Below are 25,403 nucleotides of genomic sequence, written 5' to 3'. Positions count from 1 at the left end.
CCAAAATTCGTTTACTGGTTTATTAATTACTTCATCATATATAATAACCTAACTGTATTTAAGCATGCACAAAAACTTATAGTGTTGTTTTTTTTCAAAGGCCAGACTAACTTTTAATCCAATTCATAATCCAGCCACAATCAAATTAAAGCGCAAATTGTTACGTCATCAGCACGTGGCCACATCAACTAAAAGTTTTAGCTCCCATGTGTATTGTTATTTTACCAAGTACAGTATAGACTTCAGTGGTTTAGTTTTCGGAAACAAGTAGTTATCATAAGTTTTTTAGACAGTCAGAAAGTTATGCTGTAGGCAGACTTGTTTTTAAACTAGTTAACGTTATGATATAAACTTGCGTTAGTTATATAAACTACATTTCAAATTGTAAAATTTTGTATAAAAAAAATTGAAAAAAAAATTGAACTTCTTTAGTTAGAGCTTTACGGTTCGTTAGCCAATCTTAATGCGTTTAGAAACTGTATACTAAGAAAAAGTCTGGTAGTGGTATACCGCGTGTTCGATAATACAGTCTTATAAGATCATCGTTTACGTATTTGTGGCAAAGTTATAACGCTATCGACTTTTTATTGCCCGCATCTTTTTCAACAACGTTAAGATGAACTTTAAAACTAAATTAAGCTATATTTGTTAGCGTTTTATTATCCAAACAACGTACATCTTATCTTATTTAATTGGCCCCACATAAACTTATTATACCGCGTAGGATGAACTGATTTTGTCAAAAACTATGTCTAAATTAAGCATATTGTTCGTTTGGGCTGCTTTGTGTGTAGGAGTCATGACCATTTGTTTATCTGCACATTGTTTGTGAGACTTAATTCTAATTGGTTGAAACAGTGTAAACGCGTAGCAAATATAGGTGAACTTTACTACGTTGTCATTTTCGATTAAAAAAAATTTGTTATTTCCTTTGGCTAAATATAAGTTATAATTAAATATTAATAAAAATCTATTTTTTCCGTTTCTAATCATGTTTTGATGACCATTTCCATAACATGACATGTTGTATAAGGTAAGTTTATTTACAGGGAAAAGAAATCATCTGATTGATAGATATTACGTATACTTTCCGCTGGCGTTTCTTTAATTTTCAGAACACCTGTCTAGTTTGAAGGTGATATTTTGGCATTGTTGTTAGCCTGGCAATTTATTGCGACTTATTTTTGTCACTAAGCTATCTATAGAAAAAAGGTTGTCTCATGAATGTGAAACACTGAATATAAAAGCAAGTTAAATTGAAAAGCAGACTTCATTCGACTATTAGGTAAGGAAGACAGAGCCCAGTTTTCCAGACTTTTAATACGAAAGTTATTTATGGGTGGTTCGAACATTTAGTTAAATATATACAATTGTTTTATAGGGGTAAAGGCATGATTGTGTTTTAAATTGGCCAAATTCTTCCGCTATTGGCCTAGCTGTACTTCCGAGTCAAAATTTAAATAAAGAAAGCGGTTTGGGCCTTCGACCAACGTTTCAACCTGTTTCGCAGATGACAAAAATTAGTCACAAAAAAGTTGCAAACGCAGGCAAAATTTTTCAGGAAGTCCTTAAAACGAAATATGTTTTATCGAAGGCCACACGATTTTTTATATAAAATGTAGAAAATTTGACTTGAGATAGGCAGTGATGGGACGACAATGATTTGACACTAGCACACTGTTATTATAAATTGTAACAAAAAATTACGTAATTAAACTGACAGTTAGTTAATGACTTGTAATAATGCCATACGTAGCTCGTAATTTTAGGGTAAAAATAGTATGCCGCTTTTACTTATATAAATGGTTGGTACCAAAAATGGATTTTATTATTTAATTGTCTTATTTTTTATTTTAGATAACTTAATTGATTTTTATACGACGTGTTTTAAACTATTGTACATATATACATATATAAAAACCGAAGCAAAATGCAGCTCGCCAGCGCCAAGAATCCACGAAGTGCTTTGCCAACTTATTTATTTTTTACTGCCACTATTTTCCTATTTATTACACAAGCAAACTCGACGTCTCCACTTCGCCTTACAATCGCCAGCAAATTAAATCAAAAAACAATTCAAGCCAAAGCAAGAAATAAAAGAGCGGCCAATGAGGAAATGGGGATGGTAAGTTGATTTAAAACATTTTTAAAAAAGACAAAAAAAACATGGTAATTTTTTTTCGCATGAAACAACCTGTTTTAACAGGTTTTATACAGAAGACCTTTGTCTTTTTTGTTGTAAATTATTAACATTAACCTAGTGCCTATTTGCAGTTAAAAAAATTGCATACCGGGTTTTATAGTCATTTCAAAGCTTTATTTCTATTGTACCTAAACCACTTGTTTAAGGAGAAATTACAGTTATTAACTTTGTTCAAATACAAGGCTATTATACCTACATTTTATGGAAATCTTAAACCAATAAAAATAGCTTGTAAAGCAAAAAATCAAACAATCCCAGCATGTTTTACATAGTTTGACTGAAGTTACTCATTTGCTATACAAACTTAAAACCACGGTATAGAAATGTGTAGTCCAAAAATAAAATACACAAATGACCATGTTAAAAATCATGTAGATCAACAAATTTTATTTGGTGTTTTTCTATGTAGTACCAATTAGGAAGTAAAACGTAGTAACGTCCGGTTTGGGTATACCCGAACGGAAAAACGTATTACATATATGCACTCGTCATGTTAGTGTTTATACCTAATATGCATTCAAATCTTGTTTAAGAAATAAACCAAAAATTGATGTAACACTTCCAGCTGTTACGTTGTAGAAAGTGTCATAACAACACAATAGGTTGCTTGTCAGTTAAGAAGTATTGTCAAATAACAAGTATTAATAGCGTAGAGTGACGGTCATTAATAACACTTACGTCACGAAATGATATGCTTAAAGAGATGCGAAAAATTTTTGAAAAACATTTTTCGAAAACAATATATAAATGTAAAAATATATATATATATTTTATTTAAAAATAAAATTTTATTTAAAAAAAGTTTTTGTCAATCGACCCATTTTTTATATTTTGAAACATAAAGTTTTATTGCATTTTACAATTGCGTAAAATTGTTGTTGTAAAAAGATTGTTGTGTCCTATTTAATCCTAATTTTTTATGATTTTTCAAGAAACATTCTTGAAAAGAAATATTTTAGAATTTGACAAAGTCCAATGCCAACTTTGAATATTACAAATATATTTTTTAATTCCCTGTGGCTTTGCAAGCATGTAAAAAATCTAACGTGTCCAAAAATCGTTACTTATTAAATATTATCCGCCTTTCAGCAGTTATTCGTATTTTAATAAATACCTCGACAAGCTAAACTTTGCCGAACTTGACTTGTTCGATATATTAAATTCGATCGACCAAAGCCTTAGCGGTAAAGTTTTACATGTTTTAATTTTGAAATGGACGGCGCATGGAACAATTCAAATCAATTGGATTTGATATTGATTGAGGGATTTTTACGGCGCTTGTGCATGTGTATAAAGAAAATTGAACGTTAGAATAGAATATTGTATCGGTGTTGCAATTAGTAGGGTCATACACACCGGTGTACCAAAAAATCGATATCAAATTGAAAATTCGGTCATATCTATTTTTACAAAAATACATCATCTTTGTTATGAATAAAAAATATTTGGAAATTGAAAATCAAAAATTTTAAAAATATTTGGAAATTGAAAATCAAAAATTTTATGATTTGGAGCAAAAATTCTCGTAAACAAGTTCTTAGACAACGAAAAATGATTCATATGAGAAATTATCCTGTTTGAGGTAAATCGCCGGCCTTTGTTTATGTTAGCCTACTTTCTCGGCAAAATTTGCGCGCACACTGTTAGGATAACTCGAAAATAATCCCTTTTAAGTAATTGCAAGGGACACTTAGTATGGCAATAAACAATTGTAACTTAATACCCGCTTACCGTCTGTTTTTTAATGTCGCACGTGGCCAATTTACAGTGGTATCCTGTCTCACAAATCTACCCTAATACCACTGCGAAATAATTAAGGGAAATTGAATTAGGGCGATTTTAATTTTAAAACGGTTGGCGAATAGTGCGTTGGTTTTATATTGGAATGTAGTAATAACGACTTGGAATTCGTATAACATGTTACCTGCCTCGCAATAAGTGTATAAATTTAGAGTTTAATTGGGGGTTTTCGACGTTTCACGCCAAATTAGTCTAATTTAAGACAATTTCTACTTGAGACTTAAAATTGTTATGACACAACCCGTTCACCTTACTCGATCACCTTGCTTCAAGGTAAGGAGAAAGTAGTTGTGCGCTCAACTACTAGTTATGTTAATTTTCGCGATTTTCTCAAACAATTTTTTTAAATCCAAATTTGGATTTTTTTACAAAAGCAAGTTTTAAATTTTTTAATTTAATTCGACGTATTTTATTCAAGAGTTTTAATAAAATATGGCTTTTAAGGTCGTCACCTACAGATGACATATTACAAACGATTTAATTTGTTGTAATTAAAATTACATTGGGACACTTAATTTATTTTTATCGTTAGGAACTTAACACTATAGAGGTTAATGATAAATCCTTATCTTCAAATTGAAAAGGTTAATTATAAAATGGAGCAAATCGTCGTAAATTAGAAATAAAATGTAGTTGTTAACTGTTATAGCGTTTTATCACCTATCTTAGGGTAATGTTGTGTCTAATATATCTTCATAACAATAATATATTTTTATGGCTTGAGTTTACATTTGTTTTTGCGGGCCACGGTGTTATGATATTTATGCATGAAAATCTTGAGTCATGGTCAGAGCCGTTACGTAATTTTGACGTTTTTATGACGCATTTTATAATCCCTATTTTATTGAGTTCTTCACAGGGTGAATTGTTTGGTGATTACAATTAGTTGTATGCGCGTGTTAGGCATGATTAACGCGTTCTATCATGGGCCTTGGGCTATTATGTACAGGTTACCTTTCGTCAATGAACGCTGTGTTTAAGCCCAATGTACATGCTACGTTTATTGACCGTTATTTTAACCCGATTTCTAATCCGACTTGTAAATTTTAACGTCACCAACTTCGCACGCCAACCTTTTACTTACGGCAGAGATAAACAGCACAAGTATTTTATATGCAGATTTGCCATTAAAACAAGTTACAGGTTAAAAATGTGAAACAAATAACAGCTGCGGTATAAAAGAGGTTTTGTACACTTGGGTTTTGGTATTTTCCTGGTAAAAAACACTTCTAAAACTGTTAAATTTTTAATGCTTTAAAGTAAATTGAATTTTCTTTACAAAAAGTTAAAGTTAAAAACTTAAGTTAAATTTAAAAAAGTTATAATGGTGATGCTTGTTCGCAAGTTTACAAATCTATATGACAATCCCAAATTTAAAAAAAAAAAATTTCCAGCTACTTTTATATGTGCTAATCAAACAAGCAAACAAATCATTTTCCCCATATGTTATGACTAGCGTTTATCATCCATTGTTCGGTAATAGTCGAAGGTTTCTTCTTAATGCGCGCTTGAATAGATTTGCGTCAATCTCACAGCAAAATTTTGGGGAGTTTCAGTGACTCAAATTGGACGAATAAAAGAGCCAATTTTTGTTAACTGTTACCTTCCCTTTTAGCAATTGTGACTCAGTTTAGGTTTTATATTAAACATGTTAAATCATTGGCCGTAAAATTGTGACCAATATCTGTTTTAATAATTCACAAATTCAATTTCCGATTTATTTTCCTTGCAATGTAAATTAAATTTTGTGATTTAATCCAATGGATAGGAAACGATTTGGTCAGACGTCTGGTCACCTGCGCACATGTTTTTTCTAAGTGGACATCGTTTGGTCATTAGAAAAGCATTTCGATTGCCCTTTAATAAAACGGAGGCGTGAAATTTGAGTCATAGAAATCATATCGTTAAACAAAAAAGAATCCCCTAAGTTAACATTTTTTTAAATTTGTAAGTTACAACAATTTATCTAAAAATTGAAAAATAAGGAAATGTATTTTTAATTTGAAAGTTTAAAGCTTTATATTTTAAATTTCAAGTTTAAAACTGTAATTATTTTACCTGTTATGTATTAAGTTCTAAGTGTAAGCCACGGTTAAGTAGTTACGCGGTATGCAGTCTGTCTTTACTTTTATTTGCGCAAACAAATATAAAACTATCATAAATTACGATTCTCAAATATTAAAAACTATTAAAAAATGTGTTATTAGGTCAACGTGTTAGTGCCTTAGCTAAGTGCATTTTATATTTTGTATTGATCCACTTTTATATTTCGTGAACGATTTAATCCTTTTTGCATCGATCAAATGATTTTTCCACGTGGTAAAATAGTCTGTAAAAAATGCATTTGGGTCTTCTTTAGGGCTGTGAAAATTTAAAAATTATGTCGACAACTTTGTACTAATACTTTTACACAACATTTACACGTTTTTCTGTGGATGTATATTGAAATACATAAGTTACGTCATTTGTAAATTACATGTGAAAATGGCTGTTGATAACATAATGTATTACAAAATTCAATTTATTTTAAGAGTAGGCCTCGGCCTTATCTTGTAACTTTAAAGCGTTGATAGTTAAACGAGGGTGCAAGATAACGCCGTGATGACTAACTTGGCTTGTTCAGGCTCATTACTACTCTCTCAACTAAACATTTAAGTGGCCGTGACCACGTTGTGGTTATGACGTCATCAAGTATGGTCCAAACTCCAAAATGATATACTACAGTTCTCTATCTAATTGTTCAATACGCAAGATAACACCAAGGGTTGCAGATTTCGATTTGTGGCATTCATTTAATTCATTAAATTGTAACTCTATCAAAAACAAACGTCATGTCCAGTAAATTTAACTGGGCAGAAACAGGTTGTTAAAAGCTGGGCTGGAACTTGATAGGGGAGGCTTGGGTACATGTTATTGTTTTATGGTTAGGCTAAGCAGACAACGTTTGGTGTGAATGATTAGTGGGGCTCTATTTGGCTGATGCGATTTGGTGAGGGTGCGTACACTAGTATCGAGTTATAATTTCTCTCGTTGCAACCTTACACCCTTGGTAAAAGTTCTCAGCCTCTAAACTTCTGTTTGTTCTATTTGTAGCAATGTGCTAAACCTGCACCAAACTAAACCCCAACCCTGTATACACCACAAAGTGTTTTAAGCGATATGTTTTGATTGTGTACTAAACAGATTACCTGTTATTTATGTCCTTATAAGGCCTAGCACCGTGCATTTTGTGTGTATTATATACACCATGCTGTGTATAAAATATATAGACAATTTTTTCTAAATATAACATTTGCGTAATGTGTATTCTCATTAGGCTTTAATTTCTAAAACATTTTGATACAATCAAACTTTAGATCTGCTTGCAGCAGACTTGCTTTAACACATGTGTTAATAGTGGCGATAATCACTCCCAAAACGTTATTAAAATCTATTAAGCGGCGTTTGTTTAATGGGCTGTCGCCCCCCGTTACTAGTTTTATGATACACTTTTCCCATGGGAGTCGAGCTTAATATCTATACACCAACATTAAGCAGCCTCGCGCAAAACTCATTTATCTCTACTATCTAACACGTCCTTTTATATCAAACGTTATAGGAAAGTGGGTATTAGATCAAAAAACACCATACAATTTTATTATCTCAAAACATCAAAAGAGAAGTGAAGTTTGTCATTTCTTATTAGGTTCAATTTTTGTAATAATAGTGAATAAAATTGGTCGCTTATTTTAGGTTTCGAGTTGCATGTCAATTGTTGCTATAGTAACGGTGCGGCGCTATTCAAAAAGAGTCGTCATCCTATTAATTATTTATTAATCCCTAGCAACTGCATTAAATTGCATTATTGTGTATGCCAACTTTAAAACTTAAAGCCATTCTGATAGGCTAGTTTGTAAAACTGTCTATATTGTTCACAAAATAAATATTATTTTATTTTATCTGAGTTATTAACCGAACCAGTACAATATTTAAACAACATTTTGTAAAGGATAAATACAACACTTTATATTGTAGTTTTCAACAATGCTATTGTTTGACAAGAAATGGCTAAAAATTGAACACTTTATCTTAAACTAGTTTTTGTTTTACAGAAATATTTAGTAAACTACGGTTATGTGCAACCAGATTCAATGAGCACAAAACAAGGCGACCCAGCTGAACTACACAGCATGTCTAAAGCTCTGGTCGAAATGCAAAAGTTTTTTAACCTTAAACCAACCGGTGAACTTGATAAAGAAACACTAGAACTTATGCAAAAACCAAGATGTGCCAATCCTGATAAGGTATAGCTTTAACGTTAAAGTTTTATAAATTACGTATGTGTGTCCTATATCAAATATAAGTAAAAAGACAATTTTTGTGCATTTTCAGGTTGCCGTAGAAACTAATTTTCGTAAACGAAGATACGTCACTGTTGGCTCCAAATGGCGGAACAACGACATCACATACTCGTAAGTTTTCCGTTTATCCCCAATCCCACAAAATTCGAATTAAAAACTTTTAAAATTATAAAAGCGAGTCGAACAGGAAAAAACAAACTCCTAAATTGTTTTAATCGGGTGCTTGCAATTCTATGGCCTGGGAACATTTTAAGTGAAAGTCACGTGGCAGTCTTATTGCCTTAGCAACTGGGTCGTCAAAGTTTAAAAATACTCGTTTTAAAGGCGTTTTTGCAAATGTCGACGCCTTAAAGTTCGAACAGCCTAATTACTGCGACTATTTTAAGTTTAAATTATTATTAGCACGTTATAATGTAAACGTACCTTCTTAAAAAGAATTTATGCCCTTTACCAGAAAAAGAATAAATATTTAATGTAAACTTTAATATGCATTATGTTGTGATAGTATGGTCTGAACGGTATTCAAGTAATACACTTACTCTTCTTATGCAACATTCGCATAAACATTATACAATATTTATACAAACACACGGTAGTTCACAAGACAACTTGCAACATGCTGCTGATTTAAAGTTGTTGTTTATTTGCAACACTGTCATTTTGTTATTGACTTTGTACGCTACAATTAACAACATAAAAAAGTTTAATTTGTGATGCTGTGCCGCAATTTTTCTATCGCAGCATTAATAATTAATTAAACCTACCGACAATTAATCGATATCTCGTGTGTTAAGAAACTTCATTTTTCGATATCTCGTGTGTTAAGAAACTTCATTTAAAAGCATTTATTATAACTTCGACCTTCAAAGTTGGGTATCCTGCGAAATTAACAAAGAAAAGTGTAACCTAACGTTATTAGATTTTATTACAAGTAATCTTTATTGGTATACTAAACACTAAACATTTTATTTAGAATAAATAACTTCACACCTAAGCTTGGAGAAATGCAAACGCACGAAGCAATCGATGACGCTTTTAAAGTTTGGAGCAAACATACTCCTTTAAAATTTATTAAAATCAATCAAAATGCTAATCCGGATATCGTGATCTTTTTCGCCGATGGTTTCCATGACGATAATACCGCGTTCGACGGCCCAGGAGGATACCTCGCGCATGCGTATTACCCCGGGCCTGGAATAGGAGGGGATACTCACTTTGATTCTGCGGAACCGTGGACTTTACATGAAGCAGCATATAAAGGTTTGTTACAATAATTTAATTCGTATTTTTTTAATTAAAAACTGCACAAAGATTGCAGTAAGGATATTTTATGTATCACCCTTATGCGAAATTCCTTTTCAATCTTACAAATATTTTTTTTTAACTACCTGGAAAAATTTGAATATTTTACAATAATCTTTTTCTCATTTGAAATTGATTATGCAAATTTATTCCACCTCAAAATTTTGTCCAAATTTTCCCATAACTCAATAAGCACGTTTTAAAATTTTATATTTATATTTAATAACCTGGAATCGGAACGTCATTTAATATTTCCTTCAGTCAAAACTAAAATGAAAATGTCACGTTCGTTTTTTTTTATGATAACTTCCTCTGAAAGCAATTTGGCTCGTGCTGAATAAATAATTCCTCAGCATTAAACTTGTATTTGATTGGTCATGTGGTGATTTGAGAATGGTCCCCTTGTAAAGCAGGTGCATGCAATGGTGACGTCACTTCGTGACCTAACAATCGATCGAATATCGGAAACCAATTTTTTTATAAAAATATTACAATCAGCCATAATAAAATTTTGAATCAAGATTCCTTTGGTCGATATGTAAAGTACCTAAGCATGTTTATGCGCCAGTGTCACCAATATGTCACCTAATGAAACATTTCCTTGGGATGTTAGGGGAAATATCCAAGTGTATTACTTTGTAGAAATCAATTTTACGTTTTATTTCGAGTATCCAATTACGTCACTAATAATTGGTGATTTTTTTAGGTAACGACCTTTTTCTAGTAGCCGTACATGAATTAGGTCACGCATTGGGTTTGGGTCATTCTCCGGACAGTAAAGCTATTATGGCTCCAATTTACAAATATCATGACACTGAAAATTTCCAACTGCCTCAAGATGATATTTTTGGAATTCAGAGTATATATGGTAAGCAGAAAAAATAACTTGCATTGTATATTGCTACACAAACATAAACTCAATGGACCTGAAACCTATTGTTGCTTGTTGTAACAGAATTATTTTATCCAAATTTCCAAAGAAAAGAAACCTCGTCATTTGTATTAACTAACATTGTTTCAGCTCGTTTGGCAACTCTTTTTTATGTTGTCAGCTATTGAAACAATTGCAGGAAGTAAGATGCGAACAAAGGCGTAAAAATGACTGTTGCAAGTTCCTTATTAAGTAATAAAAAAGCAAATGAATTAACAACAAAGCAGCGAAATTGCAACTTGAATAACGTCATTATGACATAACAATGCATCACATACAAGATCATTTGATTCAATGTGTTGAAATTACTTTTTTGACTTTAGGCCCGAAGGTGGAAAAACCAGTAAAACCAATCAATCCTTCCACTATGAAGCCAACTAAGGAAAGCACTGTGACAATACACTCATACAAGCCGACAAGAAAGTAAGTCGTTGGCGCCCACTAACGGCAGGCAGTAATTAAAAATTGAACACTGACTAGGTTTATATTGTAAAACATAGCACTTATTTTGTAAAAGCCTGTAAATACACGTGATTAAATTGGAATTATAACTGTCAAACTTTTTGTAGAAGTACCGTACGACCTGGTGTTACAGCGTCAACGCCTACAACTTCACGAACTACTCGAAAACCGCTACCTGAGCTCTGCAAACTTGAAAGATATGACGCAGTCAGTTTTCTTCGCAACGAACTTTACGTATTTAGGTAAACTCGACTTGCTTTTGTAATTTTTAAAGGTAGTGTTTTGTTATCACCAAAAAGAAAACACTATTTTAATTTATTTTACTGAACATTTGCATATTTATTATGTTTAAATAATATAAATACGAAGACTTTTTAAAAATTCCTCCTGTCTTGCAACTGTTTTTAAAAACATTAACTAAAATTTATATTTTAGTGGTGAATATATGTGGAGACGAAGAAAAGATGCAGATAAAATGCAAGGTCCTTACAAAATTACTGAATTTTGGCCGCATTTGAAAAGTGGAGTCGATGCCGTCTTTGAAAATCCGACATTGAATAAAATTGTATTTTTTAAAGGTAACCCAAAATTTAAAAAAAAATTTAAAAATGTTTTAGATTTTCTGCATTTAAAATAAAAGTTATGACAAATAAAGAAAATCTTTTAAATAAATAATGATTTTTTCTAGATCAATTGTATTGGGAATACGAGGGAACTTCTATATTACCAGGCTTCCCACGTCATATGAGATATCTGGGACTCACCCACAACCAACCAATCGATGCTGCTGTATGGTGGGATCGAAATGGGAAAACTTATTTCTTTAAAGGTAAAACGAGAAAAATTCAACTAATTTTTATTTTTCATTTTCAAAAAATTGTGGAACTAAGGTGTAAATGTATTAAAATGATAATTTGTAAAGCTTGTATTTATACTCTTGGTTTTTAATTTTTTTTTAATTTAAAGTTATTTTTTAAACGTACAGATTCGAGATATTGGAGATTTAGCGACAAAAAAGTTGAGAGAGATTATCCTCGCCCTCTCCAAGTCTGGAAGGGGGTTCCCCTTGACGTGGACGCCGCATTTTCGGGAATCGGGGAAGATGGTAAATTAATATAACTTTTGACTAAATTTATTTTGTTTTACGTATTTTGTTGAATAAAAATTGAGAATTGGCAGTTACAAATAATGCTAGCACAATTTTGTTTTTTTATAATTTGGCAGTTAGTAATTCATTATCTCTTTTAAAAAGTAGATCTATTTTTGCTTGTAAAACCAAATGCCACATGAATAACATTGTTTAAACTTTTATAGGTCGCAACCATACATACTTTGTGAAAGGCCACTCTTATTGGATATTTGACAACTACGAAATCAAAGTAATAAGCAACGAGCCTTTGTCGTTTAAAAACGATTGGTTATATTGCAGTGGACCTAAAAAGCGAGTTGACGAATCGGAGAGCGGCTCGTCTACTCCAGTTGTAATAGGCTTGTGCTGTGCGTTTTTATTGCTTATAGTGCTGGTTATACTGTTCGTCGTTTGGAGAAAGCAGGGTTCGAACGTAAAGGGTGCCACAAAAACAACAATTATACCAAACGTTTATACGCAAGGTGTACGAATCGATTCTATGGAAGATCAAGACCAAAAATCCGACAGCGAGCGAACGTTGTTTGTGTCAGCTCAACAACGTTACCGATGGTTTAAGTTTTCACTCCAGGGTAAAGTATGAGACAATTTTGGGGGATTTGTTCTAAATACAAGTTGACCGTCATTCAAAAAAGTTCATGTGAAGCCTGAATGGGTTTTTGTCATAATGAATTTCCCCATGGTTTTATGCAACGATTTTGCCACATTTACTTCAACTGAAAAAAAGCTTTGAAAAATTTAAAATGTTTAAAAAACAATACTTAAAACTGTTATCATATATTATTAAAGTAAACATCATGTTGTTATTTTACAACATTTAAGTGTATATTACAGACATATTGCTTTGGAAAATATAATTTAAATCATTTTTATTATTATCAGTATTAATATATTGTTGTTTTGCATTTGAAATAAGCGAGCTAACGTCAGTTATTATTTTTTTTTTATATATGTCGAACCCTTTTTTTATTGCTTTTTTCATTTAAAATCATGTGCTGTCTTGAGATTTTGCACTTACTAATTAAAATTACGAGATTCCTAAAAAAAACATCTAACAACTTATATAATTACCATGTAACATGTATAACATTACCCTGTGAGTTAGCAATCCCATATTACGGTGTTAAAAATATATATTTTTAAAAGCAAAGTAATGCTGGTTTCGCTTTGGTTAAGTTGAAACCAACTTAAAAATGTTAATATTTTCGTTTTGTTGTTGCAATAGTCTTATTTTTCGTGCCATTCCTTATAAAATATACTATGGTATATCTAAACAAATGGATTGGATTTGTAATTAGATTTGAATTATATAGGAAATTGATCATGGAAAACTCAACTTTAAGCACTAAACCAAAAAAAGGTTTTTGGAAGGCTTCCAAAAAAGGAAGTCCTATTCCAGTTACATTTAATTTCAAGGTTAAATGGCTTACGTTTAAAATAGTTAAATGTTATTTATAACGAGCAATTTTGTCCGCATTTATCAAATATTATGTAAGTATAGTATAAACAAAAACAGTAAACAATATTTTCTAATAAAGCGACAATGCGCAAAATTTTAATTACTTTATTGCCAACAACGGAACCAACAGCGTCGTCTTTGAAACGCAAAACCCCAACGACAATTTATACCGGAATTTATAATAAAAACATTAGACCGTTTAAAATAAATAATATATATTTTAGTGTAGTTACCAAACATAAAGGGTGCGGTTCTATAAAAGTCTAAGTATATACTTTATTATGTATTGAACTTACTTTCAGCGTTACTACTTTATAGTTAACTGTTTAAATATTTCTGTGCAAGCAAAACTTTAATGAAAACTAAATCTTAAATGTTATTACAGGACTAGCTAACTCTCAATAAAACACTATATAAAATAAAGATTATGGCTCACAAAAGACAAATCGCAATTTTGCTAGTTGTACTAGTAACGATTTTAGTTTTGGTTAGTGTAGGACTTGGCGCTGGTGCAGTCCCAACGAACGCCTGGATCGTAGGACCCGATATCGGGATTGGTTTAATTAAAACTTGCGCGTTTGGACTATGCGTAACCTATCACCTTTGTAAGTAATAACATTAATTATTTAATTTGGCAAAACATAACAAAAAACAGTCCAAAAAAAGGTATCAAGCATAAGTAGGTATTGTTGCTTTATTACTGTTGTGATTACCTTACAAAAATTGATATAATTAATCTTTACTAATTTGCAGTGGTAACCGATGTTGTTTTCTACCTTATAATTGCCGGAATTGCCTTGGAATTTTTGCTTCTTATCATGTACTTGATTGGATTTGGTTTTAAAAAGAGAGTGGTGATGATCATTGCTGTCATTTTTCAGTTTGTAGCGGGTATTTACCAAATTCTTTAATTATCCTATGTTTTTAAGGCTTATTTTCAGTAAAACTAAGCTACTGAATTGTAAAAACTGTAACTAGATTTGTTGTTACTAAAGCATTGTTTTGTAACAACACAGGTATTGCGATAGTCCTGGCATGTATTCTGTTCACTCTTCTTACCTCGTTTATTGGTTCATATGGATATTCCTACTACCTTGGATTTATATCTGGCGGGCTGGCTTTAGTAAGCGCTATTCTGGCTTCAGTTGTTATTTGCTTTCCAATTAAAGCCCCGGCACAACCATAGAACATTTTTAATGCAAAATATTATGCTATGCTTTTGTTTAACACTTTTTTCAAAAATATTTCTATGCAATTATGAAAACATTTTTAAGTGCATAAAAATTACCATATTTTGCAATAGTTGCTGGCTTTACATGTAGTAAACAAATATACAGTTTTTGAAGTGATTTCATTTTTTTAAATTGCAGTGTTTCTATAATGTATATTTATATTGTCTTGCTTAATTTAAAAGTTTGAAGGATTTAAAGTCGTATTAAAAATAGAATATAAAATGTTTGTGAATTAATCTAAAAATCGCGCAAAACATTTAACCGTTTTTCCAATGCGGAAAACGTGATTTAATATCCTTATATTAATCACACTTAGTTGGAAAAATCAATATGAATAATAATAAGTGTGTGTATAATATATAAAATTTTAAATTAAAAAATAAAGAAAAAAAAACAAATTTATCTAACAATTTTCCCAAGCACCATAAAGTAAAGGTAATGTGATAATATATAAGAACATAATTATTTTTAACTATACTCTAAGAAATCAGAAAAAGAAATTTACAACAACTTTGAAATTACCCTAACCGGACAAGAAGTACAAGAAGAAAAACAAGCAACACAATTACCTACCCAGCCCCTCCTACCAAAATAAGTTAACAACAAAAAACATTATCCAAAAAAAACAATTATTAATTTGTATTACTATTCATACTTATGCACTTTGCCTAAAATATTAAAAAAAAAATTTTTTTCTGTGAATGCTAACGTAAAAGTTAAAGTTACATATTTTTTAGGTTTGAAGCGTAAATACAACACATGGTATTTAAAAAAAATCGTGTTACTTTAACTTTGTAGTTTTGTTATGATATCTACAATGTTATTGTTTAGTTATTATCATTTATTTCCGTTAATGACTATATAATAAATACTGATTATTAAAACATTGTTTCTGTAAACTTCCTTACTTCAACTAAAACATAAACTAAGCTAAAAATTATATTAAAAAATTATTAAATTAAGCAAAAATGATAAGAGGACTTCGTATTTCTATTTTAGTTGAAGCTTGTTTATTCCTAACAGTTAAAGGTAAGCTTTTAAGTTTATATCAAGTGAAGCTAATTCCAAAAGAGTGAAATAATAACATAAGATTGGTATAAATATAGTTTTATTTGTTGTAGGAAACGTATGTCCTCCGTTTGACAACGGTTCTTGTTCTTCATGTGGAGTTTTAGTGGAAAACGGATGCAGTGTCGGGTGCAAAACATGTGAAAAAGAAAAAGAAACTGGTGATAATAAATTAGGTATTTGTTTAAGTTTGTGGCAATATTAAACCAGGTTGATATTTTTTGTAAATTAAAATTACTGTTTATTATAATAAATGCTTAGCTTAAAAGGAAGGTATATTCAAACAATGTTAACCCAAACATTTGTATTTCAATAGTTAAAGAATACAACAAAAATGCAATTTTTTATCGCTTTTTTTTAACTAATATTTTAACAAAACCGTCACAAGAAAAAAAGAATACGATTATATGTAATTTGTTTTAGAAACAAAATCTGAAGATGTTTTAAACTGGAATCCATGGAGCATTTGGGGAAAATGTTTAACTGAATGTGGGTTTGGCTACAAAACAAGGTAATATGTATTCCGCTTTTTAAAAATTAAAAAAAAATGACACAAATTTTTTGTTAACTATGTTGTTATTTTATAGACTGCGAGAATGTAGAGTTTCACTTGATAATTCAAACTGCGACGGTTTATATTACGAATTCGATTCCTGTTACATATCTTCCTGTGGAGGAGGTATTACATAATTTGTAAAAACATTTAAATAGTTATAACAAACTCTATTTTTGCCAAATTAAAAAATAAAACAATTTTAACATACAAAAAAGTTTTCCCCAAAAAATAATTTATATCTAAAAAGATATATACAGCAAGCTAAAATAATTATGATTTAATAACTGCTTTAAAATTGGACAATTTAAAAATATACCAAACATAAACAAACAATTAACAGAGATAGCTTTTTGGGATTCATGGTCGGAATGGTCGTCATGCAATGAAGTGGATGGTGGTGGAAAAAGATTCAGGACAAGAAATTGTAAAAATGGTGTGATTGGACAAGATAATTGTGACGTCAACGACGTCATAAAGATGGAAACATGTATTAATGTTGAACCTCTAATAACTGTTATACAAGGTGTGTTCTTGAATTAAATTTTTGAAAAAAACTGAAAAGATGTTAGAATTATTGGTTAACATACTTAGTAAAGAAAAAGTGGTCCTAAATAAATCTCCAAAAAGTAAATAATGTAAAGGTTTAATACCTATTTGTGAAACTTGTATATTTAGGAGGTGATAATGATAACAAATGTTTCGACCGACGATTTCCCAGTTCATACAGAGGAAATGTACGAACTGCTTGGTATGGGCAAACCTGTTTACCGTGGAGTACCAGAGAATCACAATAGTACGTTAAAGCAGCCCAGCAAATTTTTCTAAATGTATGATAACAAAATTCGTAAGTTAAGTTATTTTTAATACTTCAAGTCGACCCTTTCACTACCCGAATGAAGATTTGAGAGAGAATTTCTGCCGCAATCCTGACGCTGTTATGAATGGGCCATGGTGCTACGTAGATGACAACCGTTTAAGAAAATTATCGTGCCAAGTACCTATATGTGCCGTGGGTAAGATAATATAGAAATTATCTTTTAAATATGGGATGTAAAAATAATGTTTTAAATATGCCTATCTGATGCTATAATGGTAAAAACATAAAACATATTTTAAATATCTGGTTAAACCAGCGGCAACCTGGACAAACTGGTTAGAATGGTCAGCATGTTCGCTAACTTGTGGTGGTGGACAAAGATCAAGAATACGTCAGTGTTTAAACGGTTACGTCACCACGGGAAATTGCATCGGTCAAGTTCGAGAAACCGAAGCTTGTTCGACCAATTTATGCCCAAAACGTAATCAACTATATAAATAGAACAATTTTCCTTATATCTATACCACTAATTCACTTTATTTTAATAATTGTTAATTTGTACATGGACTAAAAAAATTCTTAAATTTCAATTGCATAAAATATACTCGCAGACATTACTTTACTCAAACAATTTAAATTCAGATCCGCCACCACAGAAGCAACCCCGGGAAAGTAAAACAACACAAGCAGACTACACAACTTGTGCTTCCCTGCTTGAACCTGAGTCATACAGGGGAACGGCAAGTTTGACCATGGAAGGTTATGCTTGCCAGCGTTGGGACTCGGATTCACCACATAGACACTCATATGACACGTATTTACCTAAAATTTGATCACATATAAATTACCAACTAAACCTTACAACACAATTGTTGTTAGTTTATTAGCAATGCTTTGTAAAAAATGTTTTCTTTACATTTGACATGGTTCAGCTTTAATTGTTTTTTGTTACTAGACCTGATAAAGTAATCTCTTCAAACTTAATCGAAAATTACTGTCGCGATCCAGACGACGATATTTGGCCGTGGTGTATTACAACTGACCCAAATCAAATATGGGATTACTGCAAAATTGATCAGTGTGGTAGGTTTAGTAAAAAATGTAAATACATTAAAAATAATAAATTTACAAAAAAAATGCTAAAAGCAACAACAAATAAAACTTCTACCATTTAGGAATAATGGCTAGATGGATAGTCATTAAAACATAACTCACATTTAAACCAATCATAAAAGTCAATTTACGTTTATTAAATTTTTTTTTGCTTCTTTATAGAATATAAAACGGTCGCAAATGCAGAAGAGACATGCTATAACGTTAAAGATCCACGATCCTACAGAGGAACAGCTTCAACTACTGTTAATGGGATCACGTGTCAAAATTGGGACGATAGCACACCACACCAACACACATAGTATAAAAAATCTGAAAAATTTAAAAATGGGTTATTAACAAAACTAACAAACTAAAAACTAGATTTTTAACGTCAACTTATTTTATTTTTGGTGGTTGTTGTTTGATGTTGTATTATTGTTTAAAGTTTTCAATTAAGAAGGAACTATTTACTTCAAGCAATTGACAAAAATTTACCATTTTAAATTTGTTTTAGTAAATTTTTCAAATATCCTAATAATGGATTGGAAAGCAATTATTGTAGAACACCAGATAACGATGGCAAGCCCTGGTGTATTACAACAGATCCAAACACTTACTGGGATTACTGCAACGTACCACTCTGTCCACCAGGTACAAAGAAATATACAGTAGTTCAATAAAATAAAAGAGTCATTGTATATCCAAATATGTAATAAAGCTATTTTAGAATAAGAAAAAAAATATCAAGATAAAGTTAAACTAAGTATATCGGGCTACGTAATCTAAAAAATTCACATTTAAAAACTGTTGCAAATACTTATACAGAATCAGTAGGGCAAACTCTTTCACCGCAGGCGACTTGTGGCGACCCTCTCGTTCCAATAAAATCTGAAGATGAAGTTAGTTTAAGAGTTGTCGGAGGTAAGAAGCCAATATTATTTAAAACACCATTTTGTATATTAGTGTTTTAAAGTTTTAAACAATGAAAAAGTTTTAATATGTTTTATACAAATACAACAGAAATCAAGTAGCAAATTCTATAAAATGTTGAAAAACTTTTATTAAATAGGTATGGGTGCGTATAAAAACAGTATGCCTTGGATTGTCGCACTGCAAAACAGAAATCACTATGCTTACTGTGGTGCTTCAATTGTTAGTCAAAACTGGATACTAACCGCAGCGCATTGCATACAGTAAGTATCTTACAGTTGTCATTGCATTATTGCCTGATTGTTTACAGTTTTATTGCTTTGTCATAATACATACTTAAACAAGATAGTTTAATCCATGGTAAAGATAGGCTTTATTGCAAAACAATTTACAGGTCAGAAGATCCAAGTTCATACGAGGCTTTAGTGGGGAATTATCGATTTACGGTGAACGAACCTGAAGAAAAAATTGTCTTATTTCAGTTACTATTTGTGCACGAAAATTTTGATGGGGTTGCCTTGTTTAACGACATTGCTTTGTTTAAGGTAAATTTTTAATTATTAAATTAAATTTAATTAATGCTTTTTAAAACTAACAATTACGCTTCAATATTACATAATAAGAGTTTACTAAAATTACATTTTAGACTACAACGCCAATTGAGTTTAACGAATATGTGAAACCAGTTTGCCTTCCGACGAAAGACGAGTCTCCTTCGGAATTGGTTGGCAAAAAGTTAATAATTGCTGGTTGGGGATCGTTTGGAAATAACCGTAAATTTACGGCATATATATTTTAAATCTTCTTAATCTTAACAAAATTAAAGGCTGCCAAAATTTTTATAGCATGTCGTAGGCTCTGTATGGAATTTTACTGACGTATAAATAAGAATAAAATTTGGGACAGTAAAAGCCTGAAGTCGTCCAACAGGCTAAATAGCGCATTTAAGTGACATAAAAAGTGCAAAACTTTGCCTGTTTTCTTTGTTTTAACAAAATTTCCCTTGAAAACTTTTTATACGAACAACAGAATATCCAGACTCGCTGGAACAAGCTTACGTACCAGTAGTTTCTACCGAGTATTGCAAGCAAGTGTACGAGCGTTTATATGGTGCTGGTGCATTAAATGATGGAATGCTATGTGCTGGGTACGAATCAGGTGGAATCGATACATGTCAAGTATATCAATTTTTGTATAAATAAACCTCACGAAAAATAATCCAAATTTTCCTAAGGTTAAGATACTTTTTATCTATGCAGCTTTTGTTAATAACTTACTTAAAAAAACGACCTCAAACTAATTTAAATTCTTCAAAGTTTAAATAAACTTCTTTTTAGGGAGATAGTGGAGGCCCTTTGGTTGATACAGAAAATTTTAAACAAGTTGGGATTGTATCCTGGGGTAAAGGTTGTGCAAAAGCAGGATATCCAGGCGTATACACATCAGTAAGACTGTTAATACTTAAATTTAACCCTTTCAAATACTTTATAAAGTTAATGGCTTTTCTCACTTTTAAAATAGTAAAGGCAAAAATGGTTTGTTACAACAAGTAATTATACTTGTGTTGTTCACCTTTATGTTTAGGTTGCTTATTTTCGAGACTGGATGGACAACATAATGAACAACAACTAAACTTAAGTTTTTCAAAAAATTAATTTATTGTTCTGGTTTTATGGTACTATAAAATATTGGACCAAATATGTATAAGTATTTCTAATGAGTAGCAAAGCATACTTGTAAGTAAGACTTATAAAGTAAAACTCTTTATTTTTATAGAATTGTGTATGTTGTATAGTTCCGCAAACTAAAAATACAAATTTGCTTTAAAACAAAGTCTTTGAAATTCCCCACTAAAAGTCTTAACAAGACAACAAAAAAATGATAACTTTTGTTACTATATCACAAAAAGCATTTTATAGCTTTTTTTGCTAATAAGCAAGAACTGATATTATTGAAGATGTCACCCAATTTTGTACTACAGTAACCAAACAATAACTGTAAGCTATTAAATGAGCCATCAGCTGTACCTAGTAAAACATATTTATAAAAAAATTAAAATATTGATCTTAAAAAAATCTGATACCTAAGCCAACTTTGGAATGGGTGTTTTATGTTTTAGCTATTTAAATATTTAAGGCGTTGATTTATCTGTGATCTCGTTTGTTGTCCTTTCTTCTATCTTTAATATCTCTTAAGCAGTCCGGGCAATACCATTTTCCCTTTGGCTTATGAGAGAGACCGACACAAGAAAAATGAAACCATTCGATGGGACATTTTTTGTTGTCACATCCAATCATTTGACCAAACGAGACTTGGTCACACAAACAATATGTTGGTTCATCAGGATCAATTGGAAGTTCAGGTTGTGGAGAGGGGGAACGGGCAGAACCTCGTTCCGAATTATGCTTAAGTTTTAAATAAACAAAAAACTGCAAGTTAGTATGTTTTTTTTTTAATACATAGCAAACTTAAAACTATATTTGCCCGTAACAAATTTATAAGAAAATTACCTTATTAACTTTCTTCTTTTTCTTCTTTCCTTTCAAAGAGCTTCTGTTTGATCCATTCGAAGAAGACACTGATGTTATGGCAGATGTGGCAATTGGTTTTACTGAAGTTGTGCTTGTTTTTAGTGTAGATACAGACTTTGCAACAGCTTAAAAAAAACAGTGTCCATTAAGAATTTTATAAGATCGAAAACTTTTTCGTTTCGACACTTTTTATAGATGTAAAAAATTATTAAATGCTAATATAATAGTCACAAATATTTATCAGTCATATTTTATTTAATTAATTCACAAAAAAAAAAAAGCTTACTCTGTCCATAAGAACTATTTGAGTGAGATGTTGAACTGAAAGATGACAATGGGGGTGGGGTCGAACTCTCCTTTTTATCGAGCCTCTCACTTTTTTTAACAAATCCAAAATCATCGCTGACCTGTTTGGAAGATGTCTCCGAAATCTGGCTCCCAGAATCAATAGAGGAATGAAGAGATTGTTTCCATGACGCTCCATTGAAACTACTTGTTCTGTATTCACTTGGGGATGATTCCATGCGAATCACCTAAAAAAATTTAAAGATAATAAAATAAAAAAAAGTAAAACAAAACATTTAATAGCAGAATTGGAGGTTATAAATTACAGACACCAATATTGTTGCAAATAAAAAAAAATTAATAAAGTCAGGAAAAATATTTGCTTTTCATTGTTTAGTTAACTGTATTTATTTTAATAAAATTAAAAAAAATCAAATAACAAAACTTACTTTTTCATGTTTTTCACCATAATGCTGAGTAACACGATGTCTTCTTGATCTCTTTGCACCTTTGTTATCAGATCTCTAAAAATATTTAAGTTAATTAGTACGCATATCAGTATTTTTTAAATGTCCTTCCAAATAATATTTCGCAATCTTTAACAACAAAATAAATCAATAGTCCTAGTTTAGTTTATACTTACAAAAAATGCCACTGTTTATGTCACTAAAAAGTAGCATTTTCGAAAAATGTTTAAAAAAAAATTTTTCAAAACTTGTAATAAAACACAAATAGGCTATAAAAAACTCATTTTTACCTGTCCATCTCTCTTTGAACCAAATTCGAGGTCGGGACGATAAGCAGATTTAAATCGATAACAAGAATGATCTACTTGCTTTCTTTTGTTTTCAATCGCCTCATTAATCTGTTTGTTATTTAGTGTATTGTATGCCAGAGTGTTAGAGGTATAAAAGTTATAACATATTTTTTTAGACAACAACAAATAAAAAAAGAAACAAATATCAATTAAATTATATACCTGTTGAACTATGGAAATTTTTTCGTCGCCTAACTCTTGGCAACGCGCCAATAACCTTTGAATTTGGAGTAAAATTCCTCTTTTCTTTAAGTTCAAATCCTTTTCTTTGGTAAAACTCGAGTAAAGATTTTCAATTTCAAGCAAAAACTCTAAAAACATATTTAAGAATTAAAAATTTTAAAAAGTTGAGGCATCTTTACTGTAAGTTCACCAATAATATAATGTCATTATCTAAAAAAGACAGTCTGGTAGTCAGGCTGTCAGGAGTTGAGAGTATTTAAATAATTTCAATCCATACCTTATTCTGTATTATAAACACTAAAAAAGTTTACCTCTGCAACTGCAATCAATTTCTCTCAATCGTGTAACATCGTGTTGTAAATCAAAGGGCAAATTTTCAGCATAATCAACATAATTCTCTGCATAAATTGCAGCCAATTCTACTACTTCTTCACTGGCTTGGTCCAATGAAATATTATCATCCATTAATGACTTATTAAGTTTCATTAAATTTATAATGAATACCGAACAAAATGCAAAAACTTAAAAACGTTAAACAACTTTATTGACTGACAGACTGAATTCTGGATTAAACTGTCAGACTGTTAAACCAAAATCTAAAAATGAGAAATCAGGAAATTAGTGAGTTAAAAATACATTTTTACCCCAACCCAATAAAAAAAATTAAATAAAAATTGGTAAAGTGTAAACTGACAGACTACCTTATTAGTGAAATTTATGTTATTTAATGAAAAACTACACAAGGTAAATTCGTAAAAACAAAAAAACGATTGCACGCTCAACAAACTTTCCAGAAAGAGTATACTAACCAACAATTGGTCGTAAACTAGAAGTAATAAAGCATGTAATTCGAAAAAAATGTATCCTCACAAAAATTTTAAAGCAAAATTTTTACAAAAACATTTAAACTTAAACTTTTATTACTGATAAGTGTTAACCATAATATCATCTAATTGTTTTAAATGTAACTGGTATTCACAGTGAACATGAATTCTTGGATTGAAAAAAACTGATTCGTCAAGATTAATTGTTGTGTGAATAGAAACGCTTGAATATTTAAATTTCTGAATGACAGTGTCATTAGATGGAATCCTGGTAAAATAAATTAATAAAGTATTTCATGTTTTTTTTACATTTAAAATGACTTACCCATCTGTAACAAACTGAACTAATCTAGTATCGTCTGAAGAAGATCCAGAGGTACACCAGCAATCCATAACCTATACATATGTTAAAGTATAAATCACATAATTAACTTTTTTAAAGTTATCTGCTTTTATGCAACACAAGATGCTTAAAACCAAATATAAATTATGTTACTTATATATATTATTTTTTACGTCAAGTGATATTCCGTTTTGGTGATCACCTAAAGAAATGTTAACGGCAAATGGCGAATTATTAAGAACCACAACAGTCCGGATAAGTCTATTATTTCGTGAATTTCTTCGTTTTTTTGTTTTCAAAGACATTGTGACTCCAATCTCATTTACGATATTTTCGAAGTCAACTTTAAAAATCCACACAAAAAATAATTACAAATTAATTTATTACTTAGTTGTCACGTTATTAAGATTTGGATTAATAGGCAGTAACATATAAACATACATTGATATACTAGATTCTCCTTTGAAGCTGGTGAATTACTGAACGCCGTTGTTTGCAAATTGCTAGCTGTGGTAAGCTTTTTGGTTGTGGTAACGGACGAATCGCTTGTAGTGGTTAACGTATTGGTTTTGTCGGTTGGCATATAATTGGTTATAGTGGTTGGAATATAAGATTTACTTGTTGACATAACTGTGGTGGTTAACAAATTGGTTGAGGCGTTTTGCATCTCAGGTGATATATTTGACAAATTGGTCACATAAGTTGATATAGCACTAAATGCGATTGGTGTTTTTGTTGTGGTAGTTGATATTTTGGTTGTAGCGGCTTGCACATTGGTTGCAGTGGTTGAAATATTAGATTTGGTGGTCGATATGTTTGTTAAATAAGTCAAATTATTAGTTGTTGCGGTTAAAATATAAGAAGTGTTTGACGTTTCGGTTAGGGTAGTTAACATATTGGTTGTAGCAGTTTCAACTTTAGTTGTTGTGCTTGAAATATTAGCAGCAGTAGTTGGTATTTTAGTTTGTGCAGTTAACGTAGTAGCTGTAGTGGTTAACATATAGGTAGTAGAGATCGACAAACTACTGATTTGACCACCATCCACACTTCCACCAAAACCGGTTTTGTTGCAAAAAGG

At 31.0% G+C, this 25,403-nt stretch overlaps 3 protein-coding genes across 4 annotated transcripts; 2 read left to right on the top strand and 1 right to left on the bottom strand.

Annotated features, from left to right (window-relative positions):
* The first annotated feature begins 1,861 nt into the window (after window positions 1-1,861).
* Window positions 1,862-13,454, top strand: LOC145743188 (matrix metalloproteinase-14-like). The gene is made up of 11 exons (XM_082561099.1): window positions 1,862-2,125; window positions 8,095-8,286; window positions 8,375-8,454; window positions 9,317-9,603; window positions 10,352-10,513; window positions 10,900-10,999; window positions 11,146-11,280; window positions 11,474-11,616; window positions 11,727-11,867; window positions 12,024-12,143; window positions 12,353-13,454. The coding sequence occupies exons 1-11, from the start codon at window positions 1,931-1,933 to the stop codon at window positions 12,766-12,768; spliced, it is 1,971 nt and encodes a 656-aa protein (XP_082417225.1). The 5' UTR covers window positions 1,862-1,930; the 3' UTR covers window positions 12,769-13,454.
* A 2,390-nt stretch (window positions 13,455-15,844) lies between these two features.
* On the top strand, window positions 15,845-20,974 carry LOC145742409 (plasminogen-like). Its single transcript, XM_082560188.1, is given in 19 exon segments — window positions 15,845-15,905; window positions 15,998-16,120; window positions 16,368-16,455; window positions 16,532-16,623; window positions 16,841-17,023; window positions 17,176-17,293; window positions 17,374-17,513; window positions 17,634-17,798; window positions 17,960-18,131; window positions 18,273-18,400; window positions 18,593-18,731; window positions 18,927-19,063; window positions 19,238-19,333; window positions 19,482-19,619; window positions 19,745-19,887; window positions 19,989-20,115; window positions 20,372-20,520; window positions 20,680-20,787; window positions 20,927-20,974. Coding segments are annotated over 19 exon segments (2,355 nt in total).
* An 8-nt stretch (window positions 20,975-20,982) lies between these two features.
* LOC145742150 (inhibitor of growth protein 1-like) lies at window positions 20,983-23,750 on the bottom strand. 2 transcript variants are annotated; one of them, XM_082559918.1, is made up of 7 exons: window positions 23,470-23,750; window positions 23,138-23,286; window positions 22,916-23,023; window positions 22,608-22,682; window positions 22,160-22,406; window positions 21,853-21,998; window positions 20,983-21,747 (listed from the first exon to the last, which is right to left on the bottom strand). In XM_082559918.1, exons 1-7 carry the CDS (start codon window positions 23,642-23,644, stop codon window positions 21,487-21,489), a joined length of 1,161 nt encoding a protein of 386 aa, XP_082416044.1. In that variant the 5' UTR covers window positions 23,645-23,750; the 3' UTR covers window positions 20,983-21,486. The 2 variants fall into 2 exon arrangements, with proteins under 2 accessions (XP_082416044.1, XP_082416043.1); XM_082559917.1 differs by having other exon boundaries at window positions 22,916-23,286.
* Between the last annotated feature and the right edge of the window lie 1,653 nt (window positions 23,751-25,403).

Source organism: Corella eumyota, chromosome 2, assembly GCF_963082875.1.
Source record: "Corella eumyota chromosome 2, kaCorEumy4.1, whole genome shotgun sequence".
NCBI classification, from domain to species: domain Eukaryota; kingdom Metazoa; phylum Chordata; class Ascidiacea; order Phlebobranchia; family Corellidae; genus Corella; species Corella eumyota.
Note: the sequence above shows the minus strand (reverse complement) of the source record. Positions and strands in the feature narration are given on the sequence as shown.